This window comes from Hemicordylus capensis, chromosome 4 (assembly GCF_027244095.1).
Source record: "Hemicordylus capensis ecotype Gifberg chromosome 4, rHemCap1.1.pri, whole genome shotgun sequence".
Taxonomy (NCBI): Eukaryota; Metazoa; Chordata; class Lepidosauria; order Squamata; family Cordylidae; genus Hemicordylus; species Hemicordylus capensis.
The window spans coordinates 124,228,395-124,246,944 of NC_069660.1; the positions used below are offsets into that span (position 1 = coordinate 124,228,395).

The 18,550-nt window shown below is 44.1% G+C and overlaps 1 protein-coding gene across 5 annotated transcripts in view; it reads right to left on the reverse strand.

The window, feature by feature from the left end:
• The window catches only part of TGFBR3 (transforming growth factor beta receptor 3), a 260,627-nt gene that overhangs the window by 33,923 nt on the left and 208,154 nt on the right, over positions 1–18,550 (reverse strand). For 3 of the 5 annotated variants that reach the window (XM_053247377.1, XM_053247379.1, XM_053247375.1), the window contains 6 exons: positions 17,540–17,729; positions 15,347–15,669; positions 14,779–14,928; positions 10,484–10,621; positions 9,331–9,501; positions 1,194–1,493 (listed from right to left, as the gene is read on the reverse strand). In XM_053247377.1, the coding sequence (XP_053103352.1) occupies positions 1,194–1,493; positions 9,331–9,501; positions 10,484–10,621; positions 14,779–14,928; positions 15,347–15,669; positions 17,540–17,729 (1,272 nt within the window). The remainder of the gene's footprint in view (positions 1–1,193; positions 1,494–9,330; positions 9,502–10,483; positions 10,622–14,778; positions 14,929–15,346; positions 15,670–17,539; positions 17,730–18,550) is intronic. The other 2 variants (XM_053247378.1, XM_053247380.1) reach the window with 2 other exon arrangements.

Genomic DNA, 18,550 nt, shown 5'->3' on the forward strand with positions numbered 1-18,550 from the left:
CCTGTATTCCTGGCTGTGTTGCTGTGGCTCCGTGGTGCAGCAACTCACAAGTAGCCCCGAGCAGGAGGCTACAACAAGCCTCCTGGCGTTGAGGAGGCTCCCAACATTGTCCCACACACTTGCACTGGGCATGCTGGGACTTCTAGGGGAGTCAGGAGGCCCCCGATCCCTACCACCCCAACCAGCTCCATGACGGAGCCCACCCAGGCGAGCTGCCTGCTCATCTGCGGGGAGAGCGGGTCAAGCCCGCTCTCCCTGCAGAACCCTCTTCAGCTCTCAACACCGCTTGTGTGGAGAGCCAGGACTGTGGCTTCACAAACTATTATTCTATCTAGAAAGCTTAGTTTCTCAAACACAAACTTCTCTGTTTGCCAATATTAATCATCATAACTCAGGGCTTCTCAAACTTGGGTCCCTAAATGATGTTAGACTACAACTCCCATCATTCCCAAGCACAATGACTGTTGTAATTGAAAGTGGAACGGGGTGGGGAGAAAGCCTCTGCTGCAACAACTTTCACTTCCAACATTTCCCAAGATTTGCAATAAAATACTTCCACAAATTTCTCTTCTGCTATTTCCTGTGTAACTCAGCCCATTCCCCTTAAGCACACCCTTCGTTTCAAGACACTAACATAATGTGCACATCCTGCTATGCAGATATTTCACATCTAGATGGTAACTGCTGCTGTCACAACAGAGCCAACCCCCCACCTCCGTGCCAGCCTGCTACGTCTGCCTACAACAGCAGCACTATGTCACACAGTTCCAGACAATGGCCCACGTGTCCCACAGTCTAAAGCAGATGGTGGCAGTGAGTTGCTGGCCACACTGGCAAATATTTCAAATAGCCCACCCATGCTCTGGAAGCACTGCTCAGATTGGAAACATGTCACGTGATGTGCTTTCAATCTAACTAATGCTTCCTGAGCATGGATGGGTTACCTGAAGTATTTTCCCTCTTGCAAAAATGTCTAACACTACCGGTGACCCACGAGGAGCCTGCAGCAGCACGAATGGATCACCACTACTGGCACTAGACTTGGGCCACCATCCTTGGCACAACAGTTCTTACATCTGGTCCTATACACCTGCTTGATAGGACAGATAATTAGATTGGGTCATTACTCATCCCTGTCCTGCCCGCCACCCCACCCCCCAAAAAACAGGAAAGAGAAAGAAAAACTTACTGACCTTGGCCAGTCCTTGAGCATCTTTTCCTTTCTTTGCACACAAAGTCACCTCACAGTGAAGAAAGAGAAGGGGGGTGCTGAATGTGGATTTGAATATAAAGCTAAAGCGCTTTTTGTCTGTCTGAGCATGTAATATCGGAAAATCAGCTTTGGGGACATTGTAGAATTTCACAGATTCATCTTTGGGACAAATATTTTCAATGATGGTATATTCAGACATTTTATCATGGTGTGAATATGGAGAAATAAAGCAAGTCTGAATTGCAAAGCCCAGATTGTTGTCAGCCTTGGTCACCGAGACCTGCATTAGAAAGACAACCAATTTTATTGTTTTATGCAACTGTTACATTTTCTCTCTCTCTCTCTGAAATATTGAGAAGTTTAATGTTGAAGATGTCCTACAGAACAGTTCTGGTAACAGACTGGAGATAAATCAGAGATTGTTGACCTTGGGTTCACAGGCACGACTGTTACCAGAACTGTTCTGTAGAGCCTTCTTGTATACATCTGGAAAACTGAGTGAAAAGGTTTCTACCTTTATTTGTATTAATCTAGACTTTCTAAAAAGGGAAATGCAGACACACAATTAAAAGGTGATTTTATTTTAAAATGTTTTGCCACATAAGGAGTTTTCAAAGGCAAAATACCTGGAAATACATTTAAAGCATCACAGTTCAACTAATCCTCCATGCTAACACACACACGCACTGAGATCAGCAAGCCAGGTTCCACTAAATGTCTGCACACATCAAAAACATCTTGCATTACATTGGAGATCCAGCTCCAGGTGGCATCAACCTTTTGCACCAGCCACCCTAATGACTGCTAGGGGCATTGGGAGCAGAGATAGATAGGGTCTCCTCCTCTTTTCTGTTTATCTCTACCTCTATGACCCCCTCTATTGCTAGAATGTACTCAGGAACTTCCTGAGAGTAGCTTCCTTCTTCTTCGCAGAATGCTCCTAGCTCTGTCTCTGAGCACCATGCTTCTATAGGCCTCTCTCTGACCAACATGTAGCCAGCTGTTAGATATAGGTCTTCTCCTATCATTATGTACTTCTGAATAAAGTAGATTAGTTTATCCTTACATGAATCTCCATGTTTATCATTTACAAGCTTTTGCCCCTGAGACCCTGTTAATTTCTGCTGTAATGGGAGTGAGTTAGCTCCTGAAAAGCGCTGCTATATAAGTAATTACCCCCAACACATTATGAGTAAAAGGTAATTGGGAATGGGTCTTGGCAGGCCTCCTCCTTGGGCAATTGGTTCCACAGAGCTCCAAATGCCCCAAGAGAGGGCTGGACATGGTTGCTGTACTGTAGGTTCCTCCTGAAGTAAAGGTTATATTGTATCCTAATATTCTTTGTCTTGTTGCTCTTTTATTTTTTTAAAAAGTAATTTTTTAAAATTTATTATTATTATTAATTTTTTGTTCAGTACTGCACTATTTTACGACAAACCAACACACATTAGTTCTGTAAAAGGCTACAGGCAGTGTTGAAACTGAAATAACTTCTGAAACAAGCTAGATCTGGAAATAGCTTCCATGTGATGGATTTATGGAAAGAGACATCCACAGAAGAGCACCTATAACTAAAAGGGGAAATTTACTGAGCACTAAATCCCATGTGAGGAGAAGAAGAGTCAAGGGGCTGCTGTTAATTTAGATACTAGTTGGATGCCGTTAACAGAGCTTGCATGTCATTGGAGGTGTACAACAGTTAGTGAACACACTGTAGTTTTCCAGTTTTCTTAGGATCAAACTAGGTGTGCCCTGAAAGATATGCTATTGAGGAAGGACCTCTTATTTCATCACAAACAGCTGAAAGGGACTGTAACATGGGAAAAGATCAACTCTTTTCCCGACTGCTATTTTCTTGCCAAATATCACCACTTCAAGCAGCTATTTGTCCCCGCAGTGGCCACTTCAGGGGAAAATAACCATGGGGGTGATTTTTGTCAGGAAACCAGCACAAGTGGGGAAAGTTAGCCTCTTCTTCTCCACAAGCTGCAGTCCATCCCAGCACTCGGGCAGCCAGTTTCAGTTTGGTGCATCATCTAGAACCCATGCTTGCACACACAGCTAAGCCCTGTTCAGATTTTTTTAAAAAAAGAATCCTGTACTCACCAGCAGGGTCCCAGAGCACACCTGAAAGTCCTACCCTGGTGCACCAGCACCAAGAAGCATCTTACTACACTCTTTTCATTATGGGGGTTTGTCTGAAGAGGCAAATGCCATAAGTGTGAGGGAGTTTGCTTCTGTGACTGGAGGTTTGAGGAGCCCCAGCCTTCTAATCACAGAAACAGATGCCATCACACTCACAAGACATTTGCCTCTTCCAACAAAGCGCTGTAAGTGGGGATGTACAAAGGGAGGATAATGCTTCCTAGCACTCATGCTCTGGACAGTACTCCTGGTTGTGCTCTGAAACCCTGTATGTCAGTACAGCATCCTACCCCGCCACCCCTGCCTTTTAAATGTCTGAATGGAGCTCTTGCTTGACCCTTATGCTGGCATGTCATGGTCAAGTGTCAAAGAACAACTTAATCTCTGAGGAAACTTGAGGCATGGATGGAGAAATTATGAGAGTTTAACCATGTAACGTATTTCAGCTTCTGCTTCCTTGCTTCCTTGTTTCTTTCAAGTTATCTGTTTGCAAGCATAAGGGCTAGAAACTTATTTATATGGAAAAGTGGAATTGTCAGAGCCTACAGGCTGTAGGCTACTGATTTGTGTCGTAGAGATTTATGAGGTCCTGGGTTACTTGGGTTAGAACAATAAAATAGGGGAACTGTAATTTACTCTTTCATCTTGATTGGTCTTCCATGGAGAGGCAATTACAGTGAAAAAATTTACCTGCTGATTTCTGTTTTTCATACTGTTGTTAAAGGCACAGAGGTTCTGTCCATTTAAAAAACAAAACATGAAAACCCTATTAGCTAGCAATGGCCTAGTCTCCCTGATAATGCTATATATTTCTATATTTAATGTTTTTTTCTTAAAGTTTTTGTCTCTCTACATGCCCCCATCACTACAGCGCACCAAGTCTTTTGTTTGTCAGAGAGAGATCAGTGGGAAGAATTGTAAATAAGAGTACTGCTACCCATCCTATGTCCTTGTGGTAATTCAGGCTATAAATCCTAACAAATATTTTAAAAACCCACTCTCTCAAAATACAAGATTTGTTTAAAATGCCTTTTAAAAGCCATGATTATTGTGAAGCAAAGATCCACATGCCTTTGAAGATCTGCCTGTACAGAAAGCCATTATACTCGAAGTGTTTACATAGAAGAAAGAAATGAAGAGCTCTTGTAGATTACAGCATGGAGAATTTATTGACCAAAAAGATGAGCATTAAAAAAAAAAAAAAATCTGTCACTTGAGGATAGGGAACAGATGTCAGGCACAGATACAATTTTTCCACTGTGCAGAAAGGAGAAAGCCAAGCTTATGCCAGGACAGGTGATGAACAAATTAGAATATCTGTCCAAAGAACTAATGGCAGGGCCAGATGGAGCTGATGGGATTCATCCCAGAAGGCTGAAAGGAATTAATCGTTTATGAGTGCAAAACAAACGTATTTAAAAGCATCCAGTTCTTCTTGAGTCGATTCAGTTTTGCATCAGTTTCTTAACCCAGGGCACCATCCAGAAAATGTCACAGCTGCCCTGGTGCCACCCTCTTCCTTCTGTACAGAATTATATCATTTTAGAGTTGGAAAGGACCTTGAGATCTCCTAGTCTCTGGCCAGGGCAGGAAACCCCTGCCGCATCCCTGACAGATGGTCAACCGGCCTCTGTTTAAAACCTCTCGTGAAGGAGAGCACATCACTGTGTGAAGCAGAGCAGCGGTGGCGGCTGGTGGGGGCACTGCCAGGGGTGGGTGGGACGCACCTTTCACTCTAAGTTAAACACTACGGTGCTTGCCATTTCTTCCGCCGCACCTGAAAGCTGTTGTGAGCAGTGGCGCGTTGCTTAGCACCTGCTGCAGTGGAGGACCAGCTCTGCCACTCAGCTGGCGCCGGAGGCCATTTGTGTGGCCAGCAAATGGCCTCCACGCATGTGTGGAAGCCAGAGGAGTGGCAGAGTGGGTGACGAGCAGTCCGCCGCTGCTCACATCTTTCAGGTGCAGTGGGAGGAGAGGGAATTACCTAGTAATTTGGAATGAAAGGTGCCTCCCGCTGCCCCTCTGGCGGCGCCTGCACCAGCCTCCACAGAGGCAGAGTGTTTCACTACCTCTTATAGTTAGCAAATTCTTCCCAGTGTCTACCTTCCTTATAGTTTCAACCCATTGGTTCTAGTGCTGCTCTCAGGAGCAACGGCTGCTGCTCCCCGCCACCCAGTTCCGGGAAGCTGAGCCTTGGCAAAGCCTCAGCATATGGGCAAAGCCTGGGCACAGCCCAGATCCATGCACCAAACCAATGTTGTAGATACTTAGAAGGACCCCCCCCCCCAAAAGGCACCACAAGGCTGCAGCTCCTCACCAGAGGCTGTTGCAACTGCTCCCACAAGTGTTGGTGGTAGTTACCCAGCAGCTGGCGTGTGCTCTCCCCTAACTCCTGTTGTGCCAGGTGTTTCCAGTGGCTGAGGCATACTAGTGCAATGCCACACAGTGCTGGGCATGCTGATGAGCTGTAGGTCAGGCTCCACAGTTAAAAAACCTCCACGTGAACTGCAAGTTGTTTTAAAAGCAACTCATTTTATAGATGAAAGTCCAAAAAAGTATTCAAACATATGAAATCCATCAACCTCTTTTAACATTGTTCTTACAATGTCCTCATTAAATTCCACTGACACTGTGGGGAATGACATGTATAAAGATATTTCCTTGCCTAGAGGATCTTATTTTGGGAAATGAGAAAGCAATGGGATGTTTAATTTATCACCACCTTGCTGGTGAGATGTTTAACTTGCAAAAAGTGGCACACATGCAAGATTTATACTATATGAACCTGATTTCTCTGTTAGCAACTACAGAAAGCAAAAAAGTAGCATGTTATATCTGATATTCTGTGAAAGATTTGAACACTACAGGCTGCCCAAGGAGCAGTTATGAATTTTGGCAGATACAGGAAACAGGATACTGCTCTAGTGAAAAATAATTTTTAAAAAAAAAATAGAAAAGAGAGAGAGAGAGAGAGAGAGAGATTATGTTCCCCATATAAGTGCCTCATCAGCATCCTGAATGAATCTGATGAACCAGTATCAGTTGCAAGGCTTACCACAGATAGCTCTGGTGGAATATCTGCAAATCTAAGAACTTTAAGAAATCTAAGCATCCTAAGAAAGATAGGCTACAGGCATTTGGGCACAAGTGAGAAATGGAGGAGGCTATCTGATTGTTCTGGAGACACTGAATGTTCTGAGGGTACTTCTTTGGTACTTCTTTTCAAGTGGTGTGTGGGGTAGCGGTAAACCAACTGCAAGTGCGGCTCCTTCCCGCTTTCCTCTTAATGTCTTGGTCACCACCGCATTAGCTCCAGGCATGCAGGCTGGTTATTTGCTTGGTTGCCAGACCTGGGGTAAATGGAGTGGCAGGTGAAATGAGGCAGGGAGAGGAGAGTGGGAATGAGCCACACCTGTGGCTCATTTACAGCCCCCCCCCCACCGCCACTCCACCTGTATGGGCCATTCCTGCCAGTTCCTTAGTAGGAGCTCTTAGTTGTCAAGATGGGATATATTCTATTCACACTGTTCAGATAAATATATACATATTTAAAAGGATACTGTAGTTGTTTACAGCATCCAAGAGTGTGCCCATAAGTCCTGCCCCCGGTGCTAATGCACCAAGAAGCCTCACCCTCCCCAAACTCTTCACAGTTATGGCATTTGTCTGAAGAGGCAAATGCCATAAATGTGTTGGCAATCAGAAGTTAAGAGTGACTCACCCTTCTGATCACAGAAGCAATTGCCATCATGCTTACAGTGTGTGCCTCTTCAGATAAATGCCCGAACTGAAGAGCATGGGGAAAGTGGGGCTTCTTGCTGGGTGTGGGACTTCTGAGAGCACTCTAGGATGCTGTACAAAAGTACAGTGCGCGCTCTCTCTCTCTCTCTCCATATATATATATATATATATATATATATATATATATATATATATATTCATCTGAATAGGGCTATTGTCTTGAGCCTATTGGTTCTCTAACTCACAGTCCAATGCAGCAACTTAAGCTGCACAGTAGCATGAGAGCCAGTGTGGTATACTAGTTAGCTTTGTTGAATTAGGACTGGAAAGAGTGGTCCAATCCATGGTCATACCTTTAATAAGACAAAGGGAGACGAATGTCTCCTGGTCCACAGCCTCTGAGGGGCCCCCAAGGGACAGTCACCCCAGGCCCTGCTCTCCAAGACCAAGCAACTTGCCCCTGTACTGCCATGCTGCTCACTCTCTCTGTTGTCACTGCAGCTACAGGAGCAGCATGCAGAGAGGCAACAGCTCAGCTCACTGTTCTGGGGGTGGACCGGGGTGTGTGTGCAAGGGGTGGACAGTTGCACTCCCTGTGAGTTTTGATCCTGGTCGGCATTTCCTGGGCAGCAGCAGAGTCAAGAAAGGGTTAATACTCTCTCTGCTAGTCCCACCCTCTCCCAGAAGGAGCTTCCTGATTAGTTCTCCTAAGGTCTTGTGCTCCTCCCACCAACCCACTCCTCTGACCTCCATTTTGGACGTGTTGCTGCTGAGTGAGTCAGGATGCAACAGAAGTTGGCTGTTCGGCTTGTCTCCTCCCAGGAAAGTAAAACCAAAAACGTCCCTAATCCTTGCTTAGCCTCTTCAGAAGTAATATCAATTTGTGTGCATGTAGTGTGTGTGTGTGTGTGTGTGTGTGTGTGAGAGAGAGAGAGAGAGAGAGTATTTTACATGTGTGGTTTGCTTGAATGTGTGTTTTACTGGAGTGCTGGTCACTATTCTAAAGTAGTCTCTGCCCTGAAGTTGCCTTTTTCCCCAAACGGTATAAAAAGTCCCCTTTTTGCAGACCTTTCTACCATTTCTAGTATTTTGGACTTAAGAGAAGACGATTTGCCCCATTTCATTTCCCTGTGGTTCACCCCAACTCACATTCCTCCTCCTGGAGTCTTGAGCTGGGGAGAAGAACTGGTCTTGTGGCAGCAAAAAGGAATTGTCTGCTAAACAGGATCCACCCTGGTTTATATTTGAATGGCAGACTACATTTGTGAGCACTGTAAGATATACCCCTAAGGGGATGGGGGAGAGCAACGGCCTGCTTGCAGCAGAGACATGGGGCCAGGAGAAGGAGATGAAGGCAGTGAGGGGCCCATTTTAAAATCTCATCTCTGGGCCCACTTCAACCTTGGTACACCCCGGTTCAATGCCCATTCAACTATGAAGCTCACTAGATAGCCTTGGGCCAGTAACTAATTCTCAGCCTAACCTACCTCACAAAGTTGTTGTCAGGATAAAACTGGGAGAACCGCCATGTGTGCTACTGTGAACATGAAGAAACTCCATGCTTCTTCTCTTCAGATCTTGAGACAAGATTGAGGGGAGAGAGAGAGAAAAAAAATCCCACCCTTCCTCTAAGGGTGGGTTTTTCTCTCTCTCTCTTTCTCTCACTAGACTTCTCTCAAGAACATGGACTATAAACTTCTTATTGTATGAATTCTCTCTTGAAAATAGAATTAAGCCAGTCTGCTAAATAAAATTAATCATCATCTCTTTCTACCAATGTTAGAATTTTTTTTAAAATTGGGTTTCTCTGAAGGGGCAACAATGTTCAATTACTCTTGTTTTGTAGAGGATCTGACCAGGGTGACAAATATATTTACTTGGTTTTCCCATGCTGAGAGGATTATTTGGTCTTTGCCACAAAGCATTCACTTTCTCATGATCTTTACAATTTCAGCTTTCAGAACACACCTATCTGCCTAAGGCAGGCCTGCATAACTTTGGCCCTCCTGCAGTTGTTGGCCTACAACTCCCATCAACCCTGACTGTTGGCCACTATGCCTGGGGATTATGGAAGTTGTAGTCCAATAACAGCTGGAGGGCCATAGTTGTGCAGCCCTGGCCTAAGGCAATAGTGCATTGCCAGTTCAGAGCAGACAAGAATGGCCTTAGCTCAGCTTCCATGGTCCTGCAGAATGTTGCTCTTGATTTTTATTCCCTTCACAGTTCATTACCTCAACAAAAATCTGGTTATTCTCTGCGGTGAGGAAGATCCCCTGGGTCGGCTTACGGAAGAGGTCAGTTTCATAAAGATCCATGCTGAACGACACATTGCCGATGCGTGTTTCAGGTGGCCAGTAAATGGGAGGATTCAGAGCTTTTGGCTGACGGAATGTGCAACTGAACTAGAATAAGCAACACAAGACAAATGAATTTAAGCAGACAGAAAAACAAATAGGATTGCTATGGGGGCTGCGGGAGTGGAGAAGGATAGTATTTTGCCTCCATGTACAAGGAACTCCAGTGGTTTCAGAAAGGTCACATAGAAGCAGAATGTGGCCAAGTATATAAAAGTTTAGATTTAAATTCAAAGAAAAAAAGTAGTTCACAAACATTTTAAAAAAGGGAAATCAGTCTTTGTTCTGGACTCACCTATCTTTCCACTCAGAAGGCTTCCATTCAAAAATTAACCATTCCATTCAGAAATTAATCCTCTCCTACTCTGTTGCTGGGCTATCTTGCCCATGATTGGTACCCCAACAACATACTCCAGAACAGGTCTCTGATCCCTTAAAGCTGGGACTCCGAGAATCACCCATAGTTAACCTCTCTGTGTCAAGGAAATCATTCCACCTACCCTCCATGTGCATAGGACAGAACAAAAACAGTACTGTGGTAGTGCTTGTTTTCATTCTTAGTCCAACAACAAAAAGATCAAAAGGGGCGGGGGAGAAAGGAGAATAGCATATTGGCTTGTGACATTCTCTAAGAATGGAGAATTGTGATGTTCTTGGGGAACACCCCCAAAGCCTACTGGGGAAAACAGAAGGTTTCTGCTGTTGTTCACCAGCACTTTTATTATCCAAAGAGTTCGGAAGAAATACTCAGGTATTGCATGGACATGAAAGAGAAAGGCTGGCACTCTGACTCAAGGGTTGCATGCTTGGCTGTGGCCTTGCAGCTTGTCCTGGGGCCACCAGCAATCTTGCTACATCCCTGCTCTGACTCCAAGTCCAATGAAGACAGAGACAGCATAGACACCAAGGAGAAGTTTTTGCCTTACTTGACAATTGCCTGAACATCACAAGGGTAGCTTATCTCATATTCTAAATTTCACAGTCAGTTCATTTCCTTCATGCAGCCAGACAGTGGATAATTGTTACGTACCTCAATTTCAGGCCGGCTGGGGAAAGTGGTGTCAGTTTCATCAGTGTCACCTGGGAACCCATTATCCCCCGATTCCATGTCTTCATAATCAATCACCAAACCACTGGCTTCAATTGGTGATGACAGCTGAATAACAATCTGTAAGACAAGTAACACAAAGTACACACTTATTTTCTGACAAGGCTGTTCTAGTCCTAATCTCAGATCACTTTTCTTCTTGAGTTAGTAATGTGCACCAAAGATGAATTACACTGAGTACTATTTAACCCATTTGTACACTTCCAAGGTAGCTTAATCCATTTTATCTTTACAACCACCCTGGAAAATAAGAGATACTGAAACTCTTCTCACGATCCATGAGAAGAGCTTCTGTTGAGTCTGCAGGATCTGGGCAGGATCGTCTACTGATAATCCTGCCCAGAGTCCTGAGTGACCGCCCACACGACTGCTGGCTCCATCACGGAGCCTGCAGGGGTGGCAGGGATTGAGGAACGGCCAGCCCCCGAAAGTTCCAGGATGTCCCGTGCAGGTGTGCAGGGCATCCTGGAGAGACCCCTGAGGCCATGAAGCTGCTTGCAGCCTCACGGTTGGGGGTCTACTCATGTGTCACCATGCACTGCGATGACACATGAGCATCAAAATTAGGTTAACAGAGCACTTGCTCCATTAACTTCTTTTAAGGGGAGAGTGTTTTAGGCGGGCTAGCCGCCTTGGGAGCACCAGGCTCATCCGGTGGTTCCCACGATCAATGGAAAGCGGGCTAAGCTCCCTTAGCCCACTTTCCGTTGATCATGGGAATAGCCTCATGGCTCACATTCATAACACAGGTGGCTTAGCACCACCTGTGCTGCTACATGTCTCTAAAGCACTGCCAATGGTATGTGCAAGCACAGTTGTGCAACACAATGTCTATTATTTCCAATGCATGTCACATTGCACAACTGTGCTCGTGCAATTTTAGGTTGTAGTGGAACAGGGCTGTTTGTCACACCACCAGATGTGTTTTTGATGCACACAGTAGTGCAGACAATGCTCAATTGTCCATGCTTTGCTGTGCAGAACGTTAGCCAGTAACTTGTCCAAGATCACCAAGTGACTTGCATGGCTGAGGAGGGATTTGTACCTTTTCTGGTCCAAATCCACCACTCTTCACCACACTATCCTTCTAAAGGCAAGCTTAGCATCATGAGGAAATGTCTTCAGTTTGTTTCTAAATCTGGAATCTAGTAGAGCAATAAAACTGTTGCATCGGCTGAAAAAGCAGGCTGGGTACTGCTATGTAAATGAACATACCAACAGCCTTATTCTGCTTCTGGTAAAGCTATATAAACAACATTGTTAAAAAGTAATGGCTCACTGAATTGAACTTACAGACATTTTAGATTTCAGAAATGGGCTCAAAATACAAGTGCAGAAGCCTTTGCATTTCTTGGCTTTTCTTTTTCAAGGTACAGACGTTTATAATCTGCTTTGTTATTTTATCATTGTCTTTTCTTATTTCTCATGACACCTTTTCTACTTAATTCCCCCAGTTACAGTCCTTTTTGTTCTCCAACACTGGGCTGCAGTAAGCATCTCCTGCCTGCTTGTATGCAAACATTCTCTGCATACTCGGCTCCTCTGCATTTCCTGACCATTTGGCTTTTTCTTAACTTGGTTTCATCTTTATTTGCTCAGATGTTGGATAGTTGCTATCCAAGGGAGTATGTCTAATATTTTCAGGCATTTACCACATAATTCTACATAAGCTTTGATGATATTGAAACTGGCCTGAGCTTCATTAGTCAGAAAAAATCTGTGCTTTGGATCTGGAGTGAACTAGAACTACTGGCAAGTTTTGGGTTAACCCAACGTTAAAGATGGTGGGCCAGCTGCTGAGTTGAGATCCAGATGTGTATTTTTCCACAGCCTGTTGATCCATGGTTTTTGGTTGGGTACATCTCTAGATCAACAGCCAGAAGGTCTGGCCAATACAGGATTTTTTAAAAAAAAATTGGACCAGGCTATGTCTGATCAGGTTGCTTTAGCTGTATTTGAGTTGGATAACAAACTCTTTTGTATTTGCTAATGTTGTCACTATGTGCTGAAATCTCAGAAGCCAAAAGATGCCCTTGCCTGTTGACCTGAGCTGGCCAACATCTACTCAAGATAATAGTGAAAATGCTGAGCTAGTGCCAAAGACAGAAAATTAGTACAATTTTTTGCATTCCTGCTTACCTAACTGAAAAATCAGATTCTGAGCTTGGATTCAAATTTTAGCTGTGCTAAGCATACATTAACTGTACTCTAGAATACACTTAACAAATGTAGCATATACTAGGGAGTCCTGAAAAGAAGTACACATAATGCTGCTCCTTTGCTTTACAATGGAAATGTATCTGAAAGCCGTCAAACTGATGTACCAGGTTAATAGGCTTACAAAGTCTAGGGCCGTAAATGGGCTTGTGACTGCTGCTGTATTTTCCTGAACACTGTTCCCTTGTGACTGTTCAAATCCTCTACTTCCAATTCTTTATTTTTTAAAAAATAGGGACTGGTCGGAATGACCAGATTAATAAGAGAATGCACACAGATATAGCTCAATTCTGTGAGTGGAATTAGATGTAATAAAAGGACTTGAGCTGCTGTCACTCTGCATCTCTTTGCCATCTCTTCTGGTGTAATAGCCAAAATTTGTGGGGTAACAATGAACAGCTTGCTATACTCTCTTCATGGAGTATTCTTTGGAGGACATTTGTGACAATTTTCATTTCCATTCATCTGACACCATTGATGAAATTTTATAGTAGTTTTTCAACGTTTAAAATCTCTCAAAACTCCATTGTAAATTTGGTTGCTGCAGGCCCAATGGTCAGAACAATAAATGCATTATAACACACTGAAAGCTGAAAATACTGCAATGCTATCACCGATTTTCCATTTCTAGGCATGTAAACCTTGTCAAAAACCACAATAAGAATTTGTTCCCTCAGAGGATACCAACCACCTGAGCTGGCTCATGTCCTAAGGTGACCAACTGAGGCAGCTCACACACAGCCTTTTATTCTTGCACTTGAATAAATGGGGAAACATATAGCATGGTGGTCAACTTCCCTAAAAGAACCTTGTTTTTAAGGCAGGCCCTTGCTCCGGAGATGGTAGGTGGGAATGTTTCTTTCTCTCTCTCTCCATATCCTGAGGAGCAGAGTAAACAGTACCAGAAGCTGCTTCTAGAAGGAAGCTATGTCTTAAACATGATTACACTCTCAGTACAAAGTGACAGCTGACTGTCCCTGCAAGAAGGCCAGAAAGTGGATCCTAGTCCCACCAGCCTCAATTAGTTTTCCCACCTGCATAAACAGAATGGAACAGGCTGTTGAATTTCTGCTAGGTTTCTGAGTGGGTCAGAAAGAGAAAGAGCTGGGGGAGGGGGCATGCAGGCAAGAGAAAGCAATTCTGGTCAGAAAAATGCCCCCCTCCCCCTGCTGTCACTGCTCCAATTAAATTCACAGCTCCCCACAGCTGTATTCCAGTTAAAAATAGAAGTTAGGAGACTGCTCATGAATCTCCTGCATCACATTTGGTTTGGTCGTCAAAGCCTTTAGCTCAAAGTCTGGAAGGGAGACAGGGAGAAGTCATCCTTAGCCCGGGTACTATTAATGGAAGCTACCCTTCCCTCTTGGCTTCCCATATTGTCTAAGAGTTGAGGAGGAGGAAGTTCTAGCTCCTTCTCTAAGTTCTGGGAGGGGTAGAACTCTAGTCATGAGAGAGAATGCTGGGAGACACTCTGAAGAGTGGGGCATGGAGTCTTGAGCAAGCCTCCTCGGATTACCTGCAAGCCTGCATTCGTCCACTCAAAATTGTTTCAGGTGTTTCTTCAATACAATTATACTTAAAACATTTTGCTGATTTGCTGCTATGCTCTGGGCAGCCCACACAACCTCTTGGTAAGGATTTATGACAAGACTGAGCTCTCCTTGCAGAAGGGGGAAGCACCAGCTGGGCCATCTTTTAAGTGTGTTTTTTGTTCAATAGTGCAGTGATGCAAAGAGCATGAGTTCATCACTTTCCATCCTCTGCAGAAAGCTTTATGCCTCCAGAAGTAGAATAGTGGAGCAGCCATGATAGATGGAATATGCTAGAAGCCATTCCACTCATACACAGGAAATGACAGAGTTCTTGCTACAGGCTTAGTCTCCTCTCATACACAATTCTGTGACACACTAACTAAACAATAATCATAATAATAAGGATAGTCTGACTAGGTTGCAACACAGAGACCTCTCAAAAAGTCTTGCTTCCTGTAAAGTACTCACAGAGTTCTTATACACAACACTGTTCAAGGCAGAGGCTATCCGTCGAGTCCCACAGTCTTGCAGGGATGACTTCAAAATGAAATGGGTCCTGTTTGTCTTAGCTCTGCATGTAGGATCCAGCAGTGAGAGTGTTCCAATATAACCACTAGCCTAAATAGAGAGACCAGCACACAGAATTATCCACACCTTGAAATATGATTTTAAAACTTACAACTAAACAAGGTTGCCTAACTTGTCCTTGGCATTTCAATGGGACTACTTGGAGTAATTTTCCTCATCAATGTGAGCCAATGTGTTTTGGGCCATACTTTAATCACGCATAAACTTTGACTTCAAGACCCTAATGTTATACATGGAAACCCGTTCCATAATTGCAACTGAGGGAATGCAGTTCCATTCCAAATGCAAAGCTTTGGGAGAGGACAGAGAACTGGTTGGGCAACAATATCAGCCATATTCCCCCTTATGACTCTGTGTATTCTTTGACATGAAGCAACACACTCAACCTTTAGATCATATTCCAGTTACTCCACCCTAATTTATCAAATAATTAAAAGGTCACACCAACCTCCAGTGAGTCTTTTGCTACAGCTACAGTCATGGATGTGTCATCACATTTCACTGACAGGGCAACACCAACACTTCCCTGAACTTCTTCTGGTTCTTTGACTTTTGGGAGAAGTTGCCCAAAGTCACGACTGGCCATTATTGTGTCCACTGTATCAGTTGATGGCAAGGCTCCTTTATGATTATCATCCCGTCTATTAAAGGGGAAAGCGAAAGGAACGCTTTCACTCAAGGGTGGGTTTGGAGCAGGCTGTGGGTTAATGTCACGGAGCAATTCCGTAAGCTCTGGTGGAAGAAAATGGTCCTCTTCATCATTCATCTCTTCTAGAGTAAGATAAGCAAAGATTCAGAAAATATTCATGAGGTTAGTGGTTGAATTGTTTTATCTTCCTTGGTCTTCTCTGTAATAAGAAACATCAGAATCATTTTGCTTATTTACACTGCACTGTTTGCCAGGAGATTTTCCTTTCAGTCACTTTTTCATCCTTTGCCCTTCAAAACTGCAGGCCCAGATACCACTTTATATAACAGAGGTAGATTCTCTAATTTTGTTCACAAACCTATCTGGCAGCAATGTAAAAAGAACCTCTTAATCTAGGTGATACTGAATGCACAGATGTCTAAAAACGTGTCAGTTATTTCCCTGGTGGCGCAGTGGTAAAACTGCCACCCTGTAACCAGAAGGTTACAAGTTCGATCCTGACCAGGGGCTCAAGGTTGACTCAGCCTTCCATCCTTCCGAGGTCGGTAAAATGAGTACCCAGAATGTTGGGGGCAATATGCGAAATCATTGTAAACCGCTTAGAGAGCTCCGGCTATAAAGCGGTATATAAATGTGCTATTGCTATTGCTATTGCTGAAAAGCTGCCATGGCATGTTCAGTACTGCACTCTTATTTGAGAAAACTTATACACAATGTTTGGGAGGTTATAATTTTCTAAATTGTTATTTTGCACACTTCTTCAGATCCTAGCATAATTGCAGAGGCCTAGATTAATTGCCTAGAGTTGTCCATGGAAGAAGCACAGTGCTGGTTCAACTGTGCATCATTTTCTAGTTGGAAGCCTTGTATTTTTTTTTTTAAACACTAGTATCTTTGTGCATGTCCTTCCCCTGAGTAAAAAAAGGAGTATAAAAATACGTTCTGGGGATGGGAGAGGGGAGCACAGACCTGGCTGTTGAAGATCCTTCCCAATTCAAAAGAGTAGAACAAGTTATTTCATATGCTTACCTTTGTGAAATAACAGCAGGGTTATGGTCCATCCTTCCCCATGCAAACTCTTCTTCCCTTAAATCTCAACTCATCCTTCCCTAGCTTGCCTTTTTAAAAATCCAGTCCCCATGTTCTCCTCCATAGTCTTTGACAACTGTGCAGAAGCCTATTACTTTATTTAGGACTGTTGCATAGTTGCTTGGGGCCACAATCTCCAACTGCCTCAGAACTGCTGGCTAGGGGGTTAATTGTCACCCTATTCCTCCACCAGCCGTCCGGGAAAGGGGTCAGACCACTCCTCATTGGGAGTCTCTAGGGCCAAGTCACTACCATCTCTCCAAAACTTCCTCATCCCTGGCCATCCAAACCTTAAATAGACCTGCAATCAGGGCAATACCAACCACCCTCTGCCCTCTCCAATCTAGCTGCCTACATCTTCCCTCCTTCAGCTGTTGCCCTTCTTGCCAGCTTTTGAGGCCCTGCCTTCTTCCAGGAGTCAACCTACTAGGCCATGCTGGCCCACCCACGGCCTGTTGGTTCCTGGGTGTCCTACCTCTCCCTGACAACCAGGGAAGCTCCCAGCTGGCTTTGCCTATACCCAGGAGCTGTGTGGCCTTCGTGTTCTCAGCCCCATGACTGGGTGAGTGCTTGGGCCCTCCCGTGGCTGGCGGGAAGTCCCGACAGGGACACTAACCATAACTGAACTGTGAATGAACTTTTACTCCTGGGCACCAAAGCCACAGATGTTTACAGCAGGCCTAAATGGACTAAACATGTTACAATGTAAAGTGAAATGCTAACAAATTAATCCTGTCAACACAACCACCTGGTGTCTCTTAATAAGAGAGTTTGCCCCCACCCCCACCCAAAAGTCTCTCATGAAAAGGCCCACTAATCTAGAGAAATCAAGAACCTTGGAAACTGGACCAAAAAGAGCTCAGGAATATTGCTGTACTTGACACAATCCATCTTCCTCCTTACCAGTGTCCTCAAGCCGTAGATGGAACCTATTAGCAACAGGTGCTTTTGTATAAGAAGTAACTGCATGGTAGCCATGATCATGGGCCCAAGTAATCAAATTCTCATGAGAGGAAGGAATATTAGATATTATGGTTTTAGTCATCACCATAGAGCGTTCAGCGTCTTTTCCAAAGCCAACACTGTTTGCTGCCTGCACACAAAAGAGACAGACTGCTTTAGGACTTCTGCTTTTCTTAGTAATAACAAACACATTTTTAAATGTCAAGGAACCAGAGAGGTTACATTTGATGAACCATTATTTTGTAATCCTTTCCATAACAAATTAAAATGTGAGAAAAACCATGTGAGGAACTGAATTACCCAACTGGCCCCTATAGCAAGTATTAACCTCCTGTTTAACATACAGAAGCTATCCTGTAAAAGAAAGAATGGGAAAATGAACTTGCACCTGATACACATAATTTGGATGAACAATGGATATGACTGAGCTTCTGGTCTGCTCACAGAGGGCAGCATACGGAGGCCTGAGAGAGCCAATGTGGCATAGTGGGTAGAGTTTTGGACTAGGACTGGGAAGACCCAAGTTCAAAACCCTACTCTACCAAGAAACTCACTGGGCGACTCTGGGTCAGTCACTTATCTCTCAACATAACCAACCTCACAGGGTTGTTGTGAGTAACCATGTACACCATTCTGGGCTCTTTGGAGGAAGAGTGGGATATAAATGCAAACAAAGAGACTAAGGTTCCAGCTATGTGGTGTCACTGGATTTCACATTTAGCCCTCAAATTTTATGTGAGTGTGGAGCCTTCTCCTGCCATGCCATGTCTGTGTTAGGTATGAAATGTGCCCCATTTACTGAAGCCCACTCGTTTTATTGAGCTTCTGAGGCTAGAAAACAGATCCCGAAGCGCTGACTGCTTCGTGCAACCTGACCAAAGCCCTCAAATCCTGTAGTAGCATCACTTGGGCCCACACATTTAGACAAAGACATAAAAAACTTTCCATTGT